Source organism: Galeopterus variegatus, unplaced genomic scaffold (assembly GCF_000696425.1).
Source record: "Galeopterus variegatus unplaced genomic scaffold, G_variegatus-3.0.2 Scaffold25, whole genome shotgun sequence".
Classification (NCBI taxonomy): domain Eukaryota; kingdom Metazoa; phylum Chordata; class Mammalia; order Dermoptera; family Cynocephalidae; genus Galeopterus; species Galeopterus variegatus.
This window is the reverse complement of record NW_007726136.1, coordinates 1,101,409-1,122,850: the sequence shown is the minus strand read 5'-3', so window position 1 is coordinate 1,122,850 and position 21,442 is coordinate 1,101,409. Positions and strand designations below refer to the sequence as shown.

The 21,442-nt window shown below is 44.9% G+C and overlaps 2 protein-coding genes across 2 annotated transcripts in view; one reads left to right on the top strand and one right to left on the bottom strand.

Moving 5' to 3' along the window:
- Positions 1-11,318: 11,318 nt before the first annotated feature.
- ITGAE (integrin, alpha E (antigen CD103, human mucosal lymphocyte antigen 1; alpha polypeptide)) overlaps positions 11,319-21,442 on the bottom strand; it is a 49,931-nt gene continuing 39,807 nt past the window's right edge. The window contains exons 28-32 of the mRNA XM_008569042.1: positions 18,122-18,178; positions 17,748-17,843; positions 16,464-16,559; positions 12,954-13,064; positions 11,319-11,644 (exon numbers count right to left, since the gene is read on the bottom strand). Coding sequence (XP_008567264.1) covers positions 11,495-11,644; positions 12,954-13,064; positions 16,464-16,559; positions 17,748-17,843; positions 18,122-18,178 — 510 coding nt within the window. The 3' untranslated portion in view covers positions 11,319-11,494. The remainder of the gene's footprint in view (positions 11,645-12,953; positions 13,065-16,463; positions 16,560-17,747; positions 17,844-18,121; positions 18,179-21,442) is intronic.
- On the top strand, positions 18,363-21,231 carry GSG2 (germ cell associated 2 (haspin)). Its single transcript, XM_008568804.1, has one exon. It carries the CDS (start codon positions 18,363-18,365, stop codon positions 20,688-20,690), a length of 2,328 nt encoding a protein of 775 aa, XP_008567026.1. The 3' UTR covers positions 20,691-21,231.

The following is a 21,442-nucleotide window of genomic DNA, read 5'->3' as shown; positions in this document are numbered from 1 at the left end:
GCGGCTGCGACCCGCACGGGCCGGCAGGGCGGGCGCCGAGGGCCGCGGAGCGCGCGGGGCTGGTCACGGCCGGCTGCTGGCGCCTAATAAAACCTCCGCTGGGAGCTGGGCTGCGGCGAGCGCCGGAGACACGGACTGCGACCTTGCTGCCACCTCTGCCTCCTCCACCCCGGACACGGTGACACCACTGCACCGTCCTCCCCAGCCACTGCCCGGCCGGGAGAAACGATCCCGGGCATTAGGAGTGAGGAAGCAGGAAATGAAATGGGAAGGGCACCTTTTAAGGCAAAATCTCCGTTTCTCCACACCCCGAGGAACCCCAAAGGGTTCTTCCTATTGAATAGATGGGGAAACTGAGGGACGGGGAGGCGGGACCTACAGCACAGGAAGTGGAGGTGAAGAGGGGTAAAGCACATTCACAGGTAAGCACAACAGGTTTCTTGATTCACCTGCCACCAGAAATCCCGGGGGAGCCCTGGCTCTTTGCACAGGCTGGGAGGGACAAAGACTTGTCCAACCCATGGCTGCTTGTTCCTTCTGCAGCAGCTGCTGTCCCGAGTGCCCACACATGAAGAACTGTCCCACACTCAGGGCAGATGGGGCGGGGGTGGGCACAGGCAACCAGACCTAGGATCATAAATACGCCCGGAGAGAGGGCACGCGCCAACTGTGCGGAAAGGCTGTCAAAGCAAGAGATAGACCTAATCCAGGCTGATGTGACTGCAACCCTGACAATGCGTGAAATTAAAGAGACGGGGTGGCAGCGGGGAGGAGGGAAGGCCTCCTGGAGGAGCTCCGCTTTAGAACACATGACAGCCCTGGACAGCCAGGGCCCTGGGTGAGCTGTATGTTGAGGAGCTGTGCACCCTCATTTTCTGCAGTCTGACCACAAGCAGTCCTCCTCTCCCTAGCTCCAACCTTCACACACAAACGAGAAGCTCCCTTCCCTGAACCAGGGGCTCCAGGAGTTGCAATGGACCCTAAAGTTCACGTGTGACCCTCTCTAAAAGTAAAAAGCCCCAGGGAAGAACGTCTCCAGTTTTAATGGGCATGGGAATCATAGAGGCGTTGGGGGGGGAGGGGACACGATGACAAATTCCTCTGCCCCACCCCTAAAATTTTCATTCACTAAGTCTAGGATGGGGCTGGGAGTCTGTATCGTGCGCTGAAGCTGTCATTTGGGAAGCACAGATCTTTGCATCTTTTCATCAGTTACCATTTCCTCAAAAAGGCCTGTCATTATCATCTACCAAAAGTAGCCCCACCTCCACCCCAATCACTTTCTATCCCATTACCCCATTTCATTCCCTCAGAGCACTGTCACTATCTAATACGATCTCATTAACTTATTGACTATGTCCCCTACTAAGACTAGAAGTTCCATGAGGACAGGGACCTTGGCTTTGGACATCTCTGTATCCCATGCCCAGCACTTTGCCTGCCACGTAATATTTCTATACGTATTTGTTGAATGAGTGAACAAACCCAACCCTGATCTTTTTTAAAACAGAGGTGGTATTTGGAGCTACCACCCTGTCCAATTCATGACTGGGAATTTTATATTTTTTTTTTATTAAAGATGACCGGTAAGGGGATCTCAACCCTTGACTTGGTGTTGTCAGCACCATGCTCTCCCAAGTGAGCTAACCGGCCAGCCCTATATAGGGATCCGAACCCATGGCCTTGGTGTTATCAGCACCACACTCTCCTGAGTGAGCCACGGGCCGGCCCATGACTGGGAATTTTAGAAGCCATAGTTCTCCCCACTCTCCTGCCAGTCTCTTCCTGGGCCCTCCCCTAAAATGGCTCTCCAGCACTCCTTGGAGAAGCAGCCTGCACCCAGTGACACCATGCCTATGAAGATACTCATCAACCTGAGATCATGGCTCCAGGGTAAGGTACAGTGGGAAGGTGGACTTTCAGTCTCGCCAGTCTCCAAATTTTATCTGGCCTGGAGAAAAGCTTCAGAGGCTGGAAAGCATCCCTCCCATAGAGTCCCCCTCCCCAACCCTTGAGCAAGCAACACACAGGACAGTGCCCTGTTGAGCATCTCCACTCCTCAAAGGGAGTTCCAGGTTTTGTGGCCAGGGCCTGTTCTGTGGAGGGATCCCCAAGGGACCAGGGCTTTCATTTTGCAGAGGCTGGGGTAACTGAGGCCCCAGGTCACACAGCAGAGCCTATAACTAGCCCCAGTCCAGGGATCCCTCCCACTCTTGATTAGCCAAACCTTTACTGAGTGTCTACTGTGTGCTGCCGGAGAAGCTGAAGTGCCAGGCCCCTACCCTCTACCCTGTCACAACTGTCACTCTGGCTTTAGAGAGGGGGCCCTGCCCTTATTTGCCCTCCAGTGTAGACAGCCCCTCCTGAACTCCCCGCAGCAGAGCCAAGACCAGGCTGCAATTTCTACAGAACTATCCCAAGCTTTAGAGACCACATGAAGGGGATCCAGAGAGGAAAGGGCTGCTCTCAGGACTAGGGCTGGGACCAGACCCAGAGGCAGACCCCTCCATGTGAGGTCGCTTACAGCACAGCTGCTTAGACTAGATCCAGACCCATTAGTGAGTCATGGACATCAATTTACTAGATTACAACCAGCATATATGTATATAAAGAAAATATCAGTGTGTTTAAGGAAGTAAGGGTAGGTATTGTTTTGTACAACTTTAGTTTCAATATAAGTGTGTCTGTATGACATTATGATGTAGAATATATTTCCCCCTGCGGGTCACAGTCAAAATAATGTGAAAAATACAAGCTGCTACCTAAGGTACCTGCATTCTATGCCCACATGGCTGGGACCAACTCACCACTCCCACAAGTATAGGCCTAACATCCATTATGCCCAAAGGGGAGAAGAGGGCTTTGCTTTTTAGATGTGCATTATTAGAAGTCCAAGTCAGGGACGTTTCTAAATCCAGCATGACTTCTCCATTTGAGAGAAACTGCCTGCTAGATTTCTAGATTCTACCCATCTCAACAGTCGCAGAGCCCCAAGGTACCCTATTAAAATGGTCTCCACCACCATTATCACAGTGAATACTTATCAGCACTTACTACTTGCTAAGCCCTGTGCTAAACGCTTTACACGTCTGGACTGATTTAATCGTCACAACCCTACACGGTTGATACTATTATCATCTTTACTTTTCCCTACGAGGTTAGAGGTGTCCGTGGTCATACCACTAACAAGCATCTGTGTCAGAATTTGAATCCAGGCGACCTGGCTCGACAGCCCAAGAAATCGTCTCCACTGTCCCCATGAGCACAGTGCTTTGTTTCCACATCGCTTGCCTGACTCGCTCTGTGAGCCAGCCAGAGGTCACGGTAAAGACCATTTCACACCTGATGAGACTAGGTCCAGAAGTCCCCCGAGCTGTGACTAACACTAGGTCTCCCAGCCATTCACTGGGGCTCTAGAGCTCTGTCCTCAATAGAGACTGTGGCCTCTTCTGGAGACATTTAGCGTGTAGCTCCTACATTTGCCCTGCCGCTGTGGAGGGTGGCCACTGCCAGGGCCAGGATCCTGCAGAACACCATCTTCCCACCCAGTCGTACAGTGCTCTTCGGAGGGAAACAGACTCTCACAATGCCTCATTGGACTTGGGGGGGGTCTGTCAGAATGAGCACCTTCTGCAGCAGCTCCCACCGCAGCTGGGGCCAAGAGTACCACCCTGGCATGCCAAGAACTGACTGGGTGCCTTTCAACTTAACTCCCCGGGTCAGGGGATGGAGTGAATGGCTAGTCTTCAAAGCCGTCGAAGCCCCCTCCCCGCCTCCTACCACACCCTTCTTTCTCTTCCCTCACAGGAGTCCACATCGTGCTTTGCTTTAATGAGTGCTCTCACCTGAAATAAAGGAAAGGATTAGCAATGAGTGAACCATTCTCATTTGGTTCATAAGCCTTTCTTTGTCTAGCTGGATGATTTAAGGTACTTGCAGTGAAGTGAAGGGAAATTATAAAATGAATTTCTAAAGGGCCATTTTCGTCTTTACATCATATCATTTGCTAAAAGACTTGCCAGCATTTTAAGTCTATTATCTGCGTGGCTTGGACCCACTCTTGGGACCATCTTGGTCTGGTCTGGGTCCTGGGATGGTCTCCTCTAGAAACCATGGTGGATCCTCAGACGGCGCCCTCCACCCCTCCAAAGAAACGCACTGGGGGCTCTACTTGGGGGAAAACAGACCCACCTGTCTCTGATTCCAATCTTTCCCCCATTCCATACTCTCCCTTCTCCTATGAATGTTACAGATTACAAGGGAGAAGGCAGGTGCAATGGGATGAGCCTTTAGAGGCAGGGGAGTCAGACCTCAACCAAGAAAAACTCCCATTTCTCTCGTGGGTGAGCAGAAGGAGCTTCCAAGAGGGAAAATGTTGGCTGCAGCAGAACTGCCAATAGCATCACTGTGTTTCCACCAGCAGCCTGGGCCCTCCGCTGCAGCCTCCAAAGACACGTGGGTTCCCCCTTTCCCCTCCAGCCCCAGTAAGGAGGAAATAAAGTCTTCTCCTTAACCAGAAAGGCTAACAAACTCAAAAACATTCTCCACAAAATTAAAAGAACAAAATAGAAATAAAGAAAACATAAACCCCATGAAATAATATGGTTCTTAGAGGATCAGATGTTACTTACATATCGTGAACTCTATTTCCCATCCCAAAGGAGAGGGAAGGCCTGGAGGTAGGAGATTTGTCCTAGAGCACAAAAGGAGGTCATTATAAGACAAGGAGGACCTTGGAGAACCATCTGCAGCCTCCCTTCAGAGTCCTAAGTATCCTGGGTCCCAGAGAAGAGTGGGAAAGGGGTGTAATGGGAAGGACTTCACCAAGGGCATCACAAACACATTCCATTAACAGACATGACTGACCCATTTAAGAACTAGCAGATGCATTATTAATGTCATTTAAATACACTCAACAGGAAAAAGGAAGCTCCTTTCATGGGAAGCATTTTCGCTTCCATCAGCAGCTCGTGGGACCCATCTTAATTGATGGGTTGGTTCTCATTACTTAGCTCCCAATATCTGACCTGAGGAAAAACTCTGAGGTAATGCTAGTCCACTGGGCACTGAAAAGGATAAAGGTTCAAAGTGGAGACAACCAAGCCCACAAAGCAGTGACGACTCTAACATGGTACATCTCAGAGCAAGATTCACCTCGTTCTTCCTGCTGCTCCCTGCGGTGACTTCCCCCAACAACCTGCATGAAATTTCTCACGTCCATCCAGTCGTCTCCATTCTACAGTTGACAGGACTGGAGTGGTCACATAACAAGAGTGCACATGAGATGCGCATATAAAACACTACAAGTGTTTGTGGCTTCCCACAGTTCCTTGTACACAATTCTTTTCCTCTTTGTTTTGTTTTTGTTGTTGTTGTTGTTTGCAGGGATCCGAACCCGTGACCTTGGTGTTAGAAGGCCTTGTTCACAATTCTTATATAGATTCTTACACAATATACTGTCCCCACCTGCCTTTCCAGCCTCATATTCCCCACCATGCACACTCAGCTTCAGCCAAATTGGCTTTCGTGCTTTATTTATCACATCCGTCATTTTCCAGCCTCTGTGCTCTGCCCACGCTGATCTCTCCTCAGTCCTCAGCTGCAAGGTTTGGCTTACAGGTGTCCATCTCCTTCACAAATAGCCTCCTGGAATCCCTCTCCTACTCTAAATTCCTGCGGGACAGATCTGTACCACTTGGAGTTCACTGCTTTCTCCCTTGCTGTCACAATTGGGCACATATCTGCTGCTAGGGATATCAAGGCAGGAAAGGGCCTTTGTACCACAGGACCTTCATGAAGAAGGTAGTCACTGAGGCTTGAAGAATGACGATCAAGGAATGAATGAAATTCCTGATCACCCAGCCTCTGCCCATTAGCCTGTATATTTGAACTGTCTGGGGTAGAGGGACTAAGCCTTTATTTTTGTGTGTATATTCACAGGAGATTTCAACAGAAATAATTCTACGACAACATGAAGTTCCATTTGTCTCCTGGAGCAACTTCTCAGTCTTCAAGACTCCAAGTCTGTGCTCAGCATTAACCAATGACAAAGTGTATTCAGATGAGTGCACTCTGATCACATAACTAGTGTTTCACAGAGTGCAGTTCTTACATCAAAATCACCTGGAGTGCCTACGAAAAAAGCAGATTCCCAGACCCAACCCAAGCTACAGCATCAGAACCTTTAGGGGTAAGGCCAAGGAACCTGAACAGTTGAGCTCCACAAGTCATTCTTCCCATCACCAAAGTGGGAAAAACACCACTCCACCCCAGGGCTGTCACCTATGCCTTGCCCGGTCTGAAATGAAGCTTTTGTGGAAAAAGCATTAGACTTGCAATCCGAAAACCTTCCATTGGAATAATGGCTCTGCCATACACTAGACCTATTGCCTTGGGCAGGTTGTATCCTCCTCCATAAAACAGAGTGATCACTGCCTGGAGTGATCATGAAGATTAGCTGTAAAAGTACAAAGCCCATGCAGGACACGTGGCTTTTTCAAATGGAACCAGAGCATACAGCATAGGAAGCTTGAAAAGCTGGACGGAAAACAATTTACACATCTATTTGTATTATCCTTTAACTGAAACTTAGCATTTCCTTTAATTATAAATGTAAGCAACAACCATAGTAGTATTAGCAGTAAATGTAATGTTGATACCAATAAAAATTACAGACATTTTCCCATCACATTACAAGCATTGCAGATATCTCAAAATATATTCTAAGCTCATTACTACTTTGAAAGTAGCGTAGTTATTAGACCTGCTGTGTTAATGCATTAATAAAGAAGCACATACTCCCCTTACCAACAAGTCGCTTAAAAAAAAAAAAAAGGGAAGCATATATATCTCTATATCATAAATTTTTTAAAAATATTCTGGTTATGAGCGGTGCTCCCGCTGAGGGTTCGGATCCCATGTGGAGACCAGTTCCCGCTCACTGGCTGAGCGCAATGCAGGCGCAACACCGAGGGTTGAAATCCCGTTGCCGGTCCCCGGTGCGGGTGCAACACCAAGGGTTGCGATCCCGTTGCCGGTCCCCGGTGCAGGCGCAACACCGAGGGTTGTGATCCCGTTACCGGTCAGTAAAAAAGACAAAAAGAAAAAAAAAAATTCTGGTTATTATATTTCAGTATAATTGGTTGTTTGTAAAGTTCTATGTATTTAAAATCAAGCTGATGGATAGATAGATGGGAAAATATGTGATAAAGCAAGAACAGTAAAATGTTAATGGAGGAAATTGGGTAGTGGGTAGACAGATGTTCACGGTAAAATTCAACTTTTCTGTATGTTTGAACATTTTCATAATACAGTAGTCCCCCCCTTATGCACACAAGATATATTTCAAGACCCCTAGTAGATGCCTGAAACCTAGAACGAAACCCTGTACATACATATCTTTGATAAAGTTTAACTTATAAATTAGGCACAGTAAGAGATTAACGGCAATAACTAATAATAAAATAAAACAATTATAACAATGCACTGTAATAAAAATTATGTGAATGTTTATTTCTGGATTTTTCCATTTAATATTTTCAAACTGCAGTTGACCATGGCTAACTAAAACCACAGAAAGCAAAACTGCAGATAAGGGGAACTACCGTACACTGTTTGGAAAGAAATCTGAGAAGGGGTTGCTAGACTGCCAAAAGGATCTATGGTACACAAAAAAGTTAGAAATCCCTGACTTAGAGGTATTAGGTCTTTAACCAGCTAACCAATCTATCCAGTCAGTTCTTCATCCAGGAGGCAAAAGCCCCCAAGCCCCAGCGTCCTAATTCCAGTTAGGCTGGCAGCCTTTTGCTAGACTAAGAAATCTAAAAGGTTTGCAGAACCAAGGCAGGCCAGTGGTGTTCTCTCCCACCCCAGCAACCCAACCGTAATCTCAGATCTCATAGCTCTAAGAAAACCAAAGCCAAGAGCCCGTGAACATGTGCCAGTGCTCTGGGTAGAGCTAGTCCAGGCTGCCTTCCTAGGCCCTGGTCAGAGGAGGAGGCATCCACAGAGGCCACACCTTCAGTCCCCCTGACCACTTTGGCCTCAGGACTGCAACTGGCTATAGGTCCTAGGAGTTGACCAGCCACACCCAGAATCCCCTCCTCAGAGAGGGAAGGAGGGAGGGGAAAAAGCCTCTCACCTGGAGGCTGGCACCACAGCCCGTCTTCTTCCTTGTAGCACTTAGGGAGAGTTTCTCTTTCAGACTGACCACCAATAATGACTACTGCTTACTAACACCCACCACCTAATCTGTAAGACTTAGTTCCTACACTTTGGAGAGCACACTGCTCTCTAATTCCATTAAAGTCAAATCATCCTTACTTGCCCAAAGGCTCAGAAGTTCAAGGGTAGAAATATACCTCTTCTATTCCAGAAGCATGGGGCAGTTTCAAAATAGTAAGAAAATGCCAGGGCTGCCTTTTAACTTGACAATAAAGAGAAAATAAAGCATAGAGTGGAAAAAAAAAAATCTTATTTCATGTAAAAATACAGTCTTGCCAACAATCAAAGAAAAGTAAACTAAAACTATGACTATATACCCATTATTCAAATTAAATTAAGTAAAAATGGAAATCCCAACACATATTCATGGTGCTGATAACCATGTAATGTGGTTCAGTCTTTCTGGAAAGCAATTTGGCACTGCATAGCAATTACAAAAATGTCTTTAATTCCACTTTTGGAAAAAGCTGAAAGGGCTTCTTTACAAATTGTAAAGAGCTACACAAATTCAAGTTATTAATTCCCCAGAGATTATACTAACCTAAGATGCCACCTCTCCCTATTCCCCCCACTCCAGCATTTAAGCAGCAGCATTTAGTTTCTGACACTGGTTCTTTGAAATGGTTAAAAATTATCACAAATGGCAGAATACAAAATCCTATTTATGATAAAAAACAAAAAAAAACCCAAAACGAAACAAAACCACCAACCAAAAACCTGTGTACTTATACATAAACACATATGAACATTTACAGATGCAGAGAATATGGCCTGGAAGGATACATGCTAACCCAGGTCACCTCGGGTAAGGAGGGACACTGGATGGGGCAAGGATATGACAGGCAAATTTTCACTTTTTACTCTGATTTCACTATGAGAATGTATCTATGTGTTACTCACGTGCTTCATAAAATGTCCTTCTGCTAATCAAAAAGAATCAGGTCAACTGAAGTTGGGAATTGTCTATGTAGGAGTGTTCTCCTGTACTGATATTAGGACACCTACTCTTCCTGAAGTGATTAAAAGTTTCCCTTGATTCCATTTACTAAATCTGTTCTTAAAGTAATAGTAAAATCCTGGCACTATTACAAGATTATAATTATGGCTAGGTCACCCAGAAAGTCTTAACCAAATACCCCTCCTTGTCTGGGCATTAGAGAAGATGTGCACAGACCAATGCTCCAGGGCAGATAATTTAAGACTTCTGGGGTTGGCCATGTGGAGCACCCCTTTCTCATGATCTAATTAGGCCTAAATAGTCTAATTTAGGTTTCCATACCTGCTCAATTTCATACCTCCAATAACAAAATCCAAAGTTTAGATGCTATCATGAGAGAAAAAGGTTATCTAAACCTGTACTCACTAGCCTGTAACAGGGGAAATGAAAAGAGAAAAACCACAAGGGGCACTTTTCCCCAGGCTAGTACCAATCTGGTCCCATCTTCGTCCTTTTCTGGGCAGGACAGTGGCCCTGTGACATGATTCACTGTCCTTGGATCTGTGCAGGCTTTAGCACTTCCCATTCCCAAGCAGAAGAGGATGAACAGTAAATGAGAGGGGCCTGGCACCAGAAAGGCATCTTCCAGAAGAAAGACAAGACCTTGGCCCAAGCCACAGCATATGAATTTAAAGTCTCTTCCTCTTCACAGACTGGTCCCTTATGTAGTCTCCTGACTACAACTGCATTGGCCTAACTTCAATCAGATCAGCACAGCTCAGTCAATAGCTTACAGGTGGTCAATATAAGGCTTGACTTAACAATGACAGAAGGGTCTTATTTGCAATTTTAAAAAGCATAAAAGCAGGGGCTACAAGCCACATATTCGTAATACTGAAAACATGAACAAAACTCCTGAGCCCAGAAAAAAGGGAAATAAATAAGCAAACTTACCTCTTTCTTTTCTTTCAAAGGCAAATCCCACTGACACAACCCAAGAATTATAAAGAAGGGGAAAAAAGCCTGTGGCAGCATTGGAAAACAGAATAGTGTAATAAAGGGACCAAAAATGTACAGGAATTTCTGAAAGAAATGAAGTAGGTGGTTATCAGATCAACAGAAAAGCTGATCATGCCCAACAAATAATATTGACTTGATCATCACATGTTGTACACAGATGATGGTTGTCAATACTGTACCCTCAAAATATGTATAATCAATTATGCTTCAATAAAATAAAACAATTTTAAGACAATTTTTTAAAAAGTCAGACACACAACTTCTCAGAGCTCTACAAGGGTACTTCAAAAGTTCATGGAAAGATACATATTATCTTTTCATTCTCTTTTTCCATGAACTTTTTGAAATATCGTCCCATGAGTCCTAGTCTTTTTTTTTTTTTTTTTTTTTTGACTGGTAAGGGGATCGCATCCCTCGGCATGGTGTGGTCTGCACCACGCTCAGCCAGTGAGCGCACCAGCCATCCCCATATAGGATCCGAACCCGCGGCCTCAGTGCTCCCAGTGCCGCACCTCCCGAGTGAGCCACAGGGCCGGCCCATCATAAGTCCTAGTCAAAGAAGTAATGGTTTAAAAAAAAAATGCGTAAATATCAGAAAGACTCCAAATTACCATTTTTTGCAGATAGGAATGTCTCCTTAGAAAATCCAAGAGAATCAACTGAAAAACTATTAAAAAACAGAATTCAATAAGATGGCCAGATAAGATACATACTCAAAACAACCAACTGTTCTAAATACAAATTCTAATCAGTCAGGGAAAAAAAGATATTTTCATAGTAGCAACAAAAACTATAATACATCTAGAAATAAACATTTTCGTAAATTAAGACTTCTTTGAAAAAAATAAAACCTTGTTGCAGAATGTTCTTAAAAATCTCAGCAAGTGGAGAATTGTCATATTTCTGAGTAGGAAGACAATACTCTAAAGATATCAATGTTCCCCAACTTAACCTGTATGTTTAAGTTGAAACCCCAAAGGGAATTTTCTTGAAATCTGAAAAACTGATACTAAGAATTATCTGAAAGAATATAATCAATAATTTAAAAAAAAATTAGGATGAAAACTTGCCCTATCAGATATCAAAATTTACTGCAAATCATAAAGAATATTATATTTGCACATTAAAGATGCTACCGTAAAGAAAACAGTTTAACTTTATTTAATACCAAATGTTTTCCAAGTTAACTTTTTGCACAATGCAAAGACACTTTGGGACAACATATGGTTAAAAACCAACATCCTACAAATCAATGTGTCCAATGCTGCTCTAGATCATCCTAAAGGAAAAAGTCATTAGTACCACCCCAAGTCTCTAGAAGTTGGAGGACTGGTTGATACTCTCTCCCAATGGATGAGGAAGCAGGCTGTAATTTTCTTCTGTGAGCAGATTCTCTGATTTCAGCTGGGCCTTCCTTATGTTCTCCAAGTTCAGTTGTTGATATTTTCTTTTAAAAAAGCCACACTGAAACAAAGGAGAGGAAGTCCAATTATAGGCCAAAGATATCCATCTGTTTCAGAAAACTGTTATTCTGGTTGTTGCTTCAATGGCCCCTATATACCTCTGCATCTCATACTCTATTCTCTTCCTCTACCTGCCTCTGACTCTCTCCCTGATAATCCAATCCTTCAAGACCCTTCTTACATGCTGCCTTCCCCGGTGCTCACTCCCCAGTCAGAGCTGACTTTCCACCTTCCTCTGAACCCCCAAAGCACTTGAACCTTTTTAATTTAACTGATTCTGCCAAGTATTATAGTTTCAGTTGTACTAGATCTTTTTTGTGTATATGTGGCTGGCCCTTGGTGTTACGACACCATGCTTTAACCAGCAGAGCTAATCAGCCAGCCCAGATCTAATATTATTTATGTAAAAACACTCAGTACAACCTACTATGCTGAGAGAAGGAGATCAATGTTTAGCTGGTTAGCTCAGTTAGTCAGAGTGCGCTGTTATAACACCGAAGTCAAGGGTTTGGATCCCCATACTGGCCAGCCGCCAAAAACAAAAAAGAAAAAAGAAAGAGATCAAGTACAGCCTCCTACACCAAGAAGCTCACTTCTTCAAGAAGAACATTCCTGGCAAGAGGAAGAACCTATGCACAAGCAGAGAGGCATAAACTTACAAGGGTACTTCAAAAACTTCACGGAAAAATAAAATTAAAAGATAATAAGAATTTTTCCAAGAACTTTTTGAAGTGCCTCGTATCTAGGGAACAGTTCAACTTGGGGTTTTTTTGTTGTTTTTTTTTAATAAAGATGACTGGTAAGGGGATCTTAACCCTTGGCTTGGTGTTGTCAGCACCACACTCTCCCAAGTGAGCCACGGGCAGGCCCAGTTCAACCTGTTTAAAGAAAAAACATTCATTGTAAATCAAGCTATACTTACGGGTAGAAAATAGTAGTGGCCAGAGAGCAAAGAATCTTGAATAGCATAAAAATTTGAACATTAAGACAGAGAAAGGCAAGGAAAGGATTTTTTTCCCCCTTTTTTTTTTTTATTTTCAGCTGGCTGGTATGAAAGAAAAGGAGAATGACAATCAGATCTGTTTCAGATCTCTCTATACTACAATACTTCAATTAGATTTTTTTTTTTTTCAGACAGAAAATGTCTTACTCATTTGCCTAAACAGGGGGTGTGTGGCTGAAGGAAGAGGGAAAAGTGGCTACCAGGCCAGCGTAGCTGATCTAAGTCAGGGATTGGCTGTCCTAGGGAGCACTATGTCCAACACCAGAGCCAGTCCTCTTTTGCCATTACGAACCTGAGTAGAACTGACCTTGAACAGGATGACTATAATCACGATCAAAACAAGAAGGCCACCAACACTGCTTCCAATGATAATCAGCAAAGAATGATATTCCTCATTTTTCAGGAAGATGACAGTGATCTAGACAAGACAAAGAGATCATCCAATAAACAGGTAAAGCAAATGAGGAAAAAATTCCACGTTATTTTAAGGAGCAAAATATAAGGACTTGGAATGTTTTCTGTGTATTGACCAAGACGGATGACAGTAAAGCAAAAAGCTAAACATTCCCTGAGCGGCATTTTAGATCATCTAAAATCATCCTATGGGCCGGCCAGTTAGCTCAGTTGGTTAGAGTACAGTATTGTAACACCAAGGTCAAGGGTTTGGATCCCTGAACCGACCAGCAATCAAAAATACTTTATAAGAAACTATTTTGGTCTCTTATCTAAAAAAACTAAGTCTGTCAGGAGATTGTGACCTTCTGCTAATGATGCTCTGACAGTCTGACAGAGGGTCCTAAGGAATTAGGTCCCTAGGTTTTAAAGAACACTGGCCCAGAGACAGAAACTCAAGATTCTACATCCAGCTATGCCACTATATGTCCTTGAGTGCCATGTTCATTAATCTAAAAATGGTGACATTTCAAATGATCTCCAAGTCCTTTCCAACTCTGTTCTAACAGCTCTTTTTGATCTTGCACAAATCCCTACAGTCGTTGATTGTATGTTTTCCCCACACAAAATATATGACGAAAGCAATGATCTGCTCTTTACTAGACTAAAAGAGTATGTTATCTCGGGGACCTGATAATAAATGTAAGATTGTGTCCATGTGTACTACCCATAGAGCTCTTCTACCAGAAGTCACCCCCAAGTTTTGTTTTCCAAGGGCTCTCTCAATTTCAGGGATCTAATCTCTCTTCTCACTGGCAGGGCTCAGCTGGAAAGCTGAGGGAATATGCTTCCCAACTAAAACCCTCTCAAGATATGGCCCTCTCGAGTTGTGGCCACAGCATGTTCTCAGGGCTTAGGTGGGGCCAAAGAGCCATCAAGACTTCTCTGCTTCCCAAAACGCTGACTTCCCTTCATGCACATGTTTAAGGTCAGAGATGCTTTCGAGAGATTTCTGTATGGGGTAAAGGGCTAGACAAACTAACCTTTAAGGCCTCTTCCAATTAAGTTACAAATGCTGGTTGGCCTAGGGTTGACCCTCCAGGTTCTATTTAACTCACAGGTAGCTAAACTTAATAGGAGTAAATTCTGGGCCTTGAGAATACGGAGGTACCAAAACAACAGAGAGGGAGGAAGAACAGGAAGAGAGCTGGCTTTTTCTTCCACAGAAGGGAAAGGAGGGGGCTCAAGAACATGGGTTTAAGAAAGGAAATGAAGTCCCCAGGTGACAGTGGTGAAATGGGCCAGATTTGAGTAAAAAAAATGCACGTATTTCTCAAAGCCTTCTCCTTTTTCCCAGTTCTAAATCCACAGGTGACCAAAAGTGCCCGAAAGCTGCCCTGGCAGAGGTTAAGGGAGAAGCAGGACACAGGATACTACTGCTTGTGGCAAACACTGATGGTGGCTTAGCCAATAGCCATTCTCTCCTTTCAGACTTTGTGTAGAAATCGTGATTGGTCTAAGCTAATTGTGACAAAGCTATTCTCCTTTGCCAGTGACTGACATGAGATCCAGTTCTCACTAATAAGATATAAGACGATGTCTCCTGGGAACTTGTAGGAAAACTCTCCTCCCTCAAAAGGGAAGGCACATGAAGAAAAATCCTTTTGCTACTGACCTCTCACTTCCTATTTTATATTCTGCACATAGCATTTGGAGATGTGGCAACTTTGTGCTGGCCATGAGGGAAGGCCACCAACATACAGACAGCAGAGTACAAGGATCAGAGGAGTCAGGCCACTGACCCTGGGCCTGCCTCCCTCAACAGATAAGCTGCATATATGCCCTTATGGTACATTAGCTGGATTTTTCCCTTACTTGAGGCTGAAATGCATTTGGATACTCAGCCATTTATACTTAAAGATTCATTGTAAATCAAGTGCTTATTATCAAGAACTACTTAATACTTTGCTTAGAATATTACATTTTAAGAAAGAAATTTGGGGGAATCTATTCTATAGAAACAAAAGCATCAGTAAGAAAGAGGGGAAATTTATAAATAAATAATGTGCATATAAGAAACTGTTAACAGGAACTCCTCCCTTTGGGAAGAGGTAGTTGTGTGCATGGGAAGGAGGTTAGTGACGGAATCATTCTTTTTCATTTGGTACCCTCTGTAAGGCCTAGATTTTTTTTTTTTTTTTTTTAAAGATGACCAGTAAGGGGATCTTAACCCTTGACTTGGTGTTGTCAGCACCACACTCAGCCAGTGAGCAAACCGGCCATCTCTATATGGGATCCGAACCCATGGCCTTGGTGCTATCAGCACCACACTCTCCCGAGTGAGCCACAGGCCAGCCCAGGCTTGGATTTTCTTGCTATTACTTTTATTTTTTTTAATCTGGGTAGTGTGATAATAGGGCACTTCTATTTACTCCATTAGGAATAAATAATAATAAATAATAAATAAATAATAAATAATTTTCAGGCCGGCCCGGTGGCGCACTGGAGAGTACACCGTTTGGGAGCGCAGCGGCGCTCCCGCCGAGGGTTCGGATCCCATGTGGAGACCGGTTCCCGCTCACTGGCTGAGCGCAGTGCGGGCGCAACACCAAGGGTTGCGATCCCGTTACCGGTCAGTAAAAAAGACAAAAAGGAAAAAATAAATAAATAAATAATTTTCTACATTAGGAATATTTCAAAATAAAAGGAAACATTATTGTGCCATGTCTAAACAATTGCTCCTCTCTCCTGCTCCAGGGAGGAAATCAGAGGACCTAATATTTAGCAATCCAGACTTACTCTCCTCACATTCCCTTTAGCGAAGAATCATGCCCAACTAAAGAGCTCACAGTTAGATCATCTCTGAAACCAGTAGCATGTCCAGGCGAGTGTCAACAAGAAAATGTGGGGTAACACACACAGGAGCATTTGGATCATAGATCACAGACATCATTTTGACTTCTGGTTATACTTCTGCAAAACTAATTCCAAGAGTTCCAGTACTCAGTCTAAGTCTCATAAAAGAACTATTCATTGCTGAGTACTGTAAATGTTAAATACTGTAACTAAATACTGATATTGCACATTAGGAGGACAGTTAACATATACAAAAAATAATTTCTCACTTAGGAATACATTTTCAATACATTTTCAAATCAAGTATATATTGCTGTTGATTCCAGCCTAGTTATTTCAATTTAGATCTCCTCAGCTCTTGAATAAGAGGCCTCTTATTCAGTGCCTTATTTCATAGGCAAAAAACTGAGGCAGAAGCTGACTCACTCAAGGTCACAAAGGCAAGTTGGTGGCAGAGCCAAGATCAGAAGTGATAAGACTGAAAACAGGAAGAAGGCATAGTGTGTAGGGGCTCAAAAGCTAGGCACAGTTTTCCCAGGACACTACCCAGAAAACAGCCCAGGATTACCTGAGTTCTGTGGTTCTCTGCATTCAACCCCTCATATAGATATTTGTTGAAAGATATTTCACCAAGGATCTGCAGTTCCGTTATATCTCTTAGCAACTATAAGACAGGGGAAGGAGGGAGGGAAACAAAACATATTTGAGACATGGACTCAGTCTTCGGACAGCACTCACCACCTTTCCCTTTAAATGTGTTCTTTCTCCAGTATTCCTTAGCCTAGTTAATGGCCTCAGCATCCACCATGTTAGCCAAGAAAGAAATACACAGTTTTCCTTAACTTCTTTCCCCTACCCTTTACCTTGTGCCGCAACCCCCATCCAAAGCCAGTTCTTGACAATTCTTTTTTTAATTCTCTCTTGCACCTGTCCCTTTTTTCTCCATTCCCATTGCTAATTCTTCAGTTCAGACCTCATCTCTCTCACCTGGATCACTGCAAAATGTTTAAATTTGATCACCATCCTCACTTTAGAATAAGTGATGAGGGAAGTCCTAAACAAATAACCTTTTAAATATAAGAAATAAAGGTAAATATAAGAAACCACCCACGTGAAAATCTAGGGAAAGAGCAGTGTTATGCAAAGGAACAGCAAATACAAAGGTCCTGCGGCCAGAATAATATTGGTCATCTGGAAGAACAGAAAGGACAGAGTAGCTGGATTATAAGTAAGGGACAGAGGCAGAGAGAGGAGGGTACTAGATGAAATTGAAGAATTAATCAGAGACCAGATCATGTAGTGCCTTGAAGGCAGTGAAAAAAAAAATGGATTTTAGTCTAAATGTGTTCAAATGCTACCGTTTTTGTTTTTGTTTTAAGCAGGGGAGAGACACCATTTGATGTTTGTTTTTAGAAGATAGATAGCTGTTTTATGAAGAATTATTTGTAGATGGTGTGGGAAGAGCAGAGGCAAGAGCAGCAGTTCCGAGGTAACTGCAGTAGCCCCTGCAAGTGATGGCGGCCTGAATTACCTAGTAGTGGAGATGGAGAGAAGTGAATGGATTTAGGATATATTTTGGTGGTGGAATGGGAGGGCTTGTGCTGCTGGAATAGACATGGGGATGTAGGAAAGGGAGGAGTCAGGGTAATTCCTAGAATGCCTAGTACACACTGGAGTAAATGACCCTCGTGAGGGTAGCCCGAGTAACTGACCAAGGTACAGGCTGGGGGAGGAGGTGGATCAAGAGACCAATTCTGGACATGTTATATTTTAGGTGCTATTGTCCTTTCTAGGAGAGATGCCCATGAACTGCCGGACAATCAAATCTGGAGCATTTCACAGTCTCAAGTACCTGCTTAGAGTGACCCAAGGAGATCTCTGCAGCCACGGTTACATTTTCTTTATCTGAAGTGATGGCACAGCTCACCGAATGCCATTCTTCCACATGCTGGAAAAGGCAAGGGTGGTCAGCACAATCCCCTTTCGTGGAGAAAGGCTAAATTTTTTAACGCTTAGGACACAAAGCATCCTAAGGTCCCAGAACAGAAGGTGTGAGCAGTTTCAGCGCTCACCGTAGCCCAAGCAAATCTCCAAAGGTTAGGGCGGGCGTTGTGGACCGCCCTGCATTTGCCTTCAGGGGGTAACTTGGAAAAGTAGCATCCTGGCCTCGCCTGTCACCCATTTCAGGCCCTCTCCCCCTCGGCCTCTCGGGACTACCGAGCTCACCTGAACAGGATCGCTCCCACAAGCGCGCTCCTGACTCTGGGTGCACACTGAGTAGGCCTGAAACGAGAGCCATTGCCGAGACGCACGGTTTTCTGCCCCTTCTCTGCTCCCGCGGACCCGGCGCGCTGCGCATGCGCCCGCCTGGGCGCTAGGACCCGGCGGGGAGGCGGACGGCGGCCACGTACGCGTCGCGCGCAAGTCTCGCGGTGTTTGGATTTGAACAGCTTGGCGGGTGCCCGCCATGGCGGCGTCACGCCCGCGACAGGATAGCCGGCTGCTCCGAACGTATGGGGCTGCGGCTGGCGGCGGGCCGCGGCGAAGGCCGCGCCGAGCAGCAGCGCAGTGGTTCCCGCCGCAGGACCGGAAGCGTTTCTGCAGCAGCAGTGGCAGCAGCGACGCCAGCAGCGGCGGCCCCTCGCAGTCGGTCGCTTCCGAGGATCCTGACGACCCTGACTTCCCCGGAAGCCCGGTGGGTCGACGGCGGAGGCGTCCTGGGGGCCGCGTCTCCAGGACACGGTCGAGTCTGACCGTGACCCCAATACGCCTGAGGCTGCGATCTCGGCCCCCGCAGAAGTGCAGCACCCCCTGCAGCCCGCTCCGAACGCCGCCCTTCTCCAGCTGCAACCCCGGCCGCCGCAACCCGGGCTGGCCCAGCGCGGACCTCAGCGTGTGCAGCCAGCCCAAGGACACAGACGAGCTGGGCACCAGTGCCTCCCTCTTCAGCTCTCTGGCCTCGACCATCCCCGGGTCCCTAGCGCCAAGGGACAGCATCATCTCCCCCGGCCCCTCCGCCTCTCCGGCAGCCTCCCTGAACCGAGCATCTCTCCCCTGTTCCCAGGAGGCAGCAACAGGAGGAGGCAGGTTCGCCGGGATGGCCCACCAAGCCCGTGCCAGCTTCAGGTCAGCTCTCTTTAGCCTTGTGGACTTAAGAAACCCTGAGGATTCTGAGTTTGGGGCAGATGGGAAGAATGTAAGGGAGTCCCGCTCTGAAAGGGAACTGGTGGGAAACAGTCTGGAGGCCCCAGGTCTATCAAGCACCCGAAAGAAGAGGGCCACAGACCAGGACTCTTGTCAAGAGATTGGGTCCCAGGGGGCTTTCCGGATAAAATACAAGAAGGCCAGTGGTTTCAAGGGCTGTATTGAACCTGGTAAAATCGACAGGCCTGAGAGAACTGTGCCACGACGAAAGAGGAAACATCAGGAGGCAGTGGAAACCTCCCTCCTCCATTACCGCCAGTTTAAAAAGGGTCAAAAGATGGGGAAAGATTCATTCCTCACCCAGGACCTGACTCATTTACAGAATGCCTGCTCTTGGACCCAAACCAGGGCATCCTTCAGTTTCCACAAGAAGAAAATTGTGACTGATGTGTCAGAGATGTGCAGTAGCTATACCGTTGCCAGTTCTCTCTCTGCATCCTTCATATCAGAATATTCAAACCCTCCTGTCATGAACAGAACAAATAGTGCTCTGTCTCCCTGGCACTCCTCTTCCTTGTATTTGCTAAGCCCCTTAAAGACTCTACATGTTGCAAATAAAAAGGTATCTGATGCTGAAAAAGTTTATGGGGAATGCAATCAGGAAGGTCCTATCCCCTTTAGCTATTGCCTTTCAACAGAAAAACTGGAACAGTGTGAGAAAATTGGGGAAGGGGTGTTTGGTGAAGTGTTTAAAATAATTGTTGATCACACACCTGTAGCCCTAAAAATCATTGCTATTGAAGGACCAGATTTAGTCAATGGATCCCATCAGAAAACCTTTGAGGAAATCCTGCCAGAGATCATCATCTCCAAAGAGCTGAGCCTCTTGTCTAATGAGGTGTGCAACTGCACAGAAGGCTTCATTGGGCTGAACTCAGTGCACTGTGTTCAAGGGTCTTACCCTCCCTTGCTCCTCAAAGCCTGGGATCATTATAACTCAACCAAGGGATCTGCAAATGGCCGGCCTGACTTTTTTAAGGAAGACCAGCTCTTCATTGTGCTAGAATTTGAGTTTGGAGGGACTGACTTAGAGCAAATGAAAACGAAGTTGTCCTCCATGGCTACTGCAAAGAGCATTCTACACCAGATCACAGCATCCCTTGCAGTGGCAGAGGCATCGCTACACTTTGAGCACCGAGACTTACACTGGGGGAATGTGCTCTTAAAGAAAACCAGCCTCAAAGAGCTCCACTACACACTCAACGGGAAGAAAAGCACTATTCCCACCTGTGGGCTGCAAGTCAACATCATTGACTACACCCTGTCACGCTTGGAGCGGGATGGGATTGTAGTTTTCTGTGACATTTCCATGGATGAGGACCTATTTACAGGTGAAGGTGACTACCAGTTTGAGATCTACAGGCTCATGAGGAAGGAGAACAACAACTGCTGGGGTGAATATCACCCTTATAATAATGTGCTCTGGCTACATTACCTCACAGATAAGATTCTGAAACAAATGACCTTCAAGACTAAACGTAACACCCCTGCCTTGAAGCAAATGAAGAAAAAGATCCAATATTTCCATAGGACAGTGCTGAACTTCAGCTCTGCCACCGACCTGCTCTGCCAGCACAGCCTATTTAAGTAAGCCAAATGTCTTACTGCCCCAAACTGAGAGGGCACTGGTCTTGAAACCTCTTGTGCTGTTTTCAATCTTCATCCCCAGAGCAGGGTGGAATTCCCTTTCTTACATGTTTCTAATCAGCTTCTCAAACAAGAATTTTATTTCCAAATGGAACTGAAATTTTTAAGCTTGCTGTTAAGTGTTATTTAAAAATAAACTACATGAGAATAAGTGTTTACATCTTAAAAGCCCTCTTTCTAATTGTCATTCTGTAAATACCATATTTTCATTTTTGAGCCTTGACACTTTATGTAATCTGAGCAAAAAAACAGAAAAACAAAAAAATGGAAAACCATGGCCTCAGCTGTCATACTGATGAGGAGTCAACTGAAAGGAAAGAGGCTGTAGCAAATAGAGAGCAAGAAAGACCAGAGGGAAAGGAAGGGAAGATAGTGAGCAATTTATACGGGAAAATGTGAGAAATGTCACATGTTTATCGAGCTCACTCACTAATCACATAGAGAAGCAGAACTTACTGATTTTAAAGGGAAAATAAATGTCTCCATGTCTATTCGAAAGGTTTGAATTTTTGCTTATTTTTCATCAAGGGGAGGAAAACAAATGCTTTTTAAGATCTGACTGGTTGATACTCCTTCTGAACATGACTTTGGTAATTTACTCCTAATGTTTTCCCATGGCTAACCTTGTTTTTACTCCTTTTCTAGAACTCTAGTTTTTGTACCTTTGAAAACCCACAGTCACTCTGGAAACAGATG

Coding starts and splice junctions, on each gene's coding strand:
- GSG2 (XM_008568804.1), top strand. CDS start 18,363: ATGGCGGCGTCACGCCCGCGACAGGATAGCCGGCTGCTCCGAACGTAT.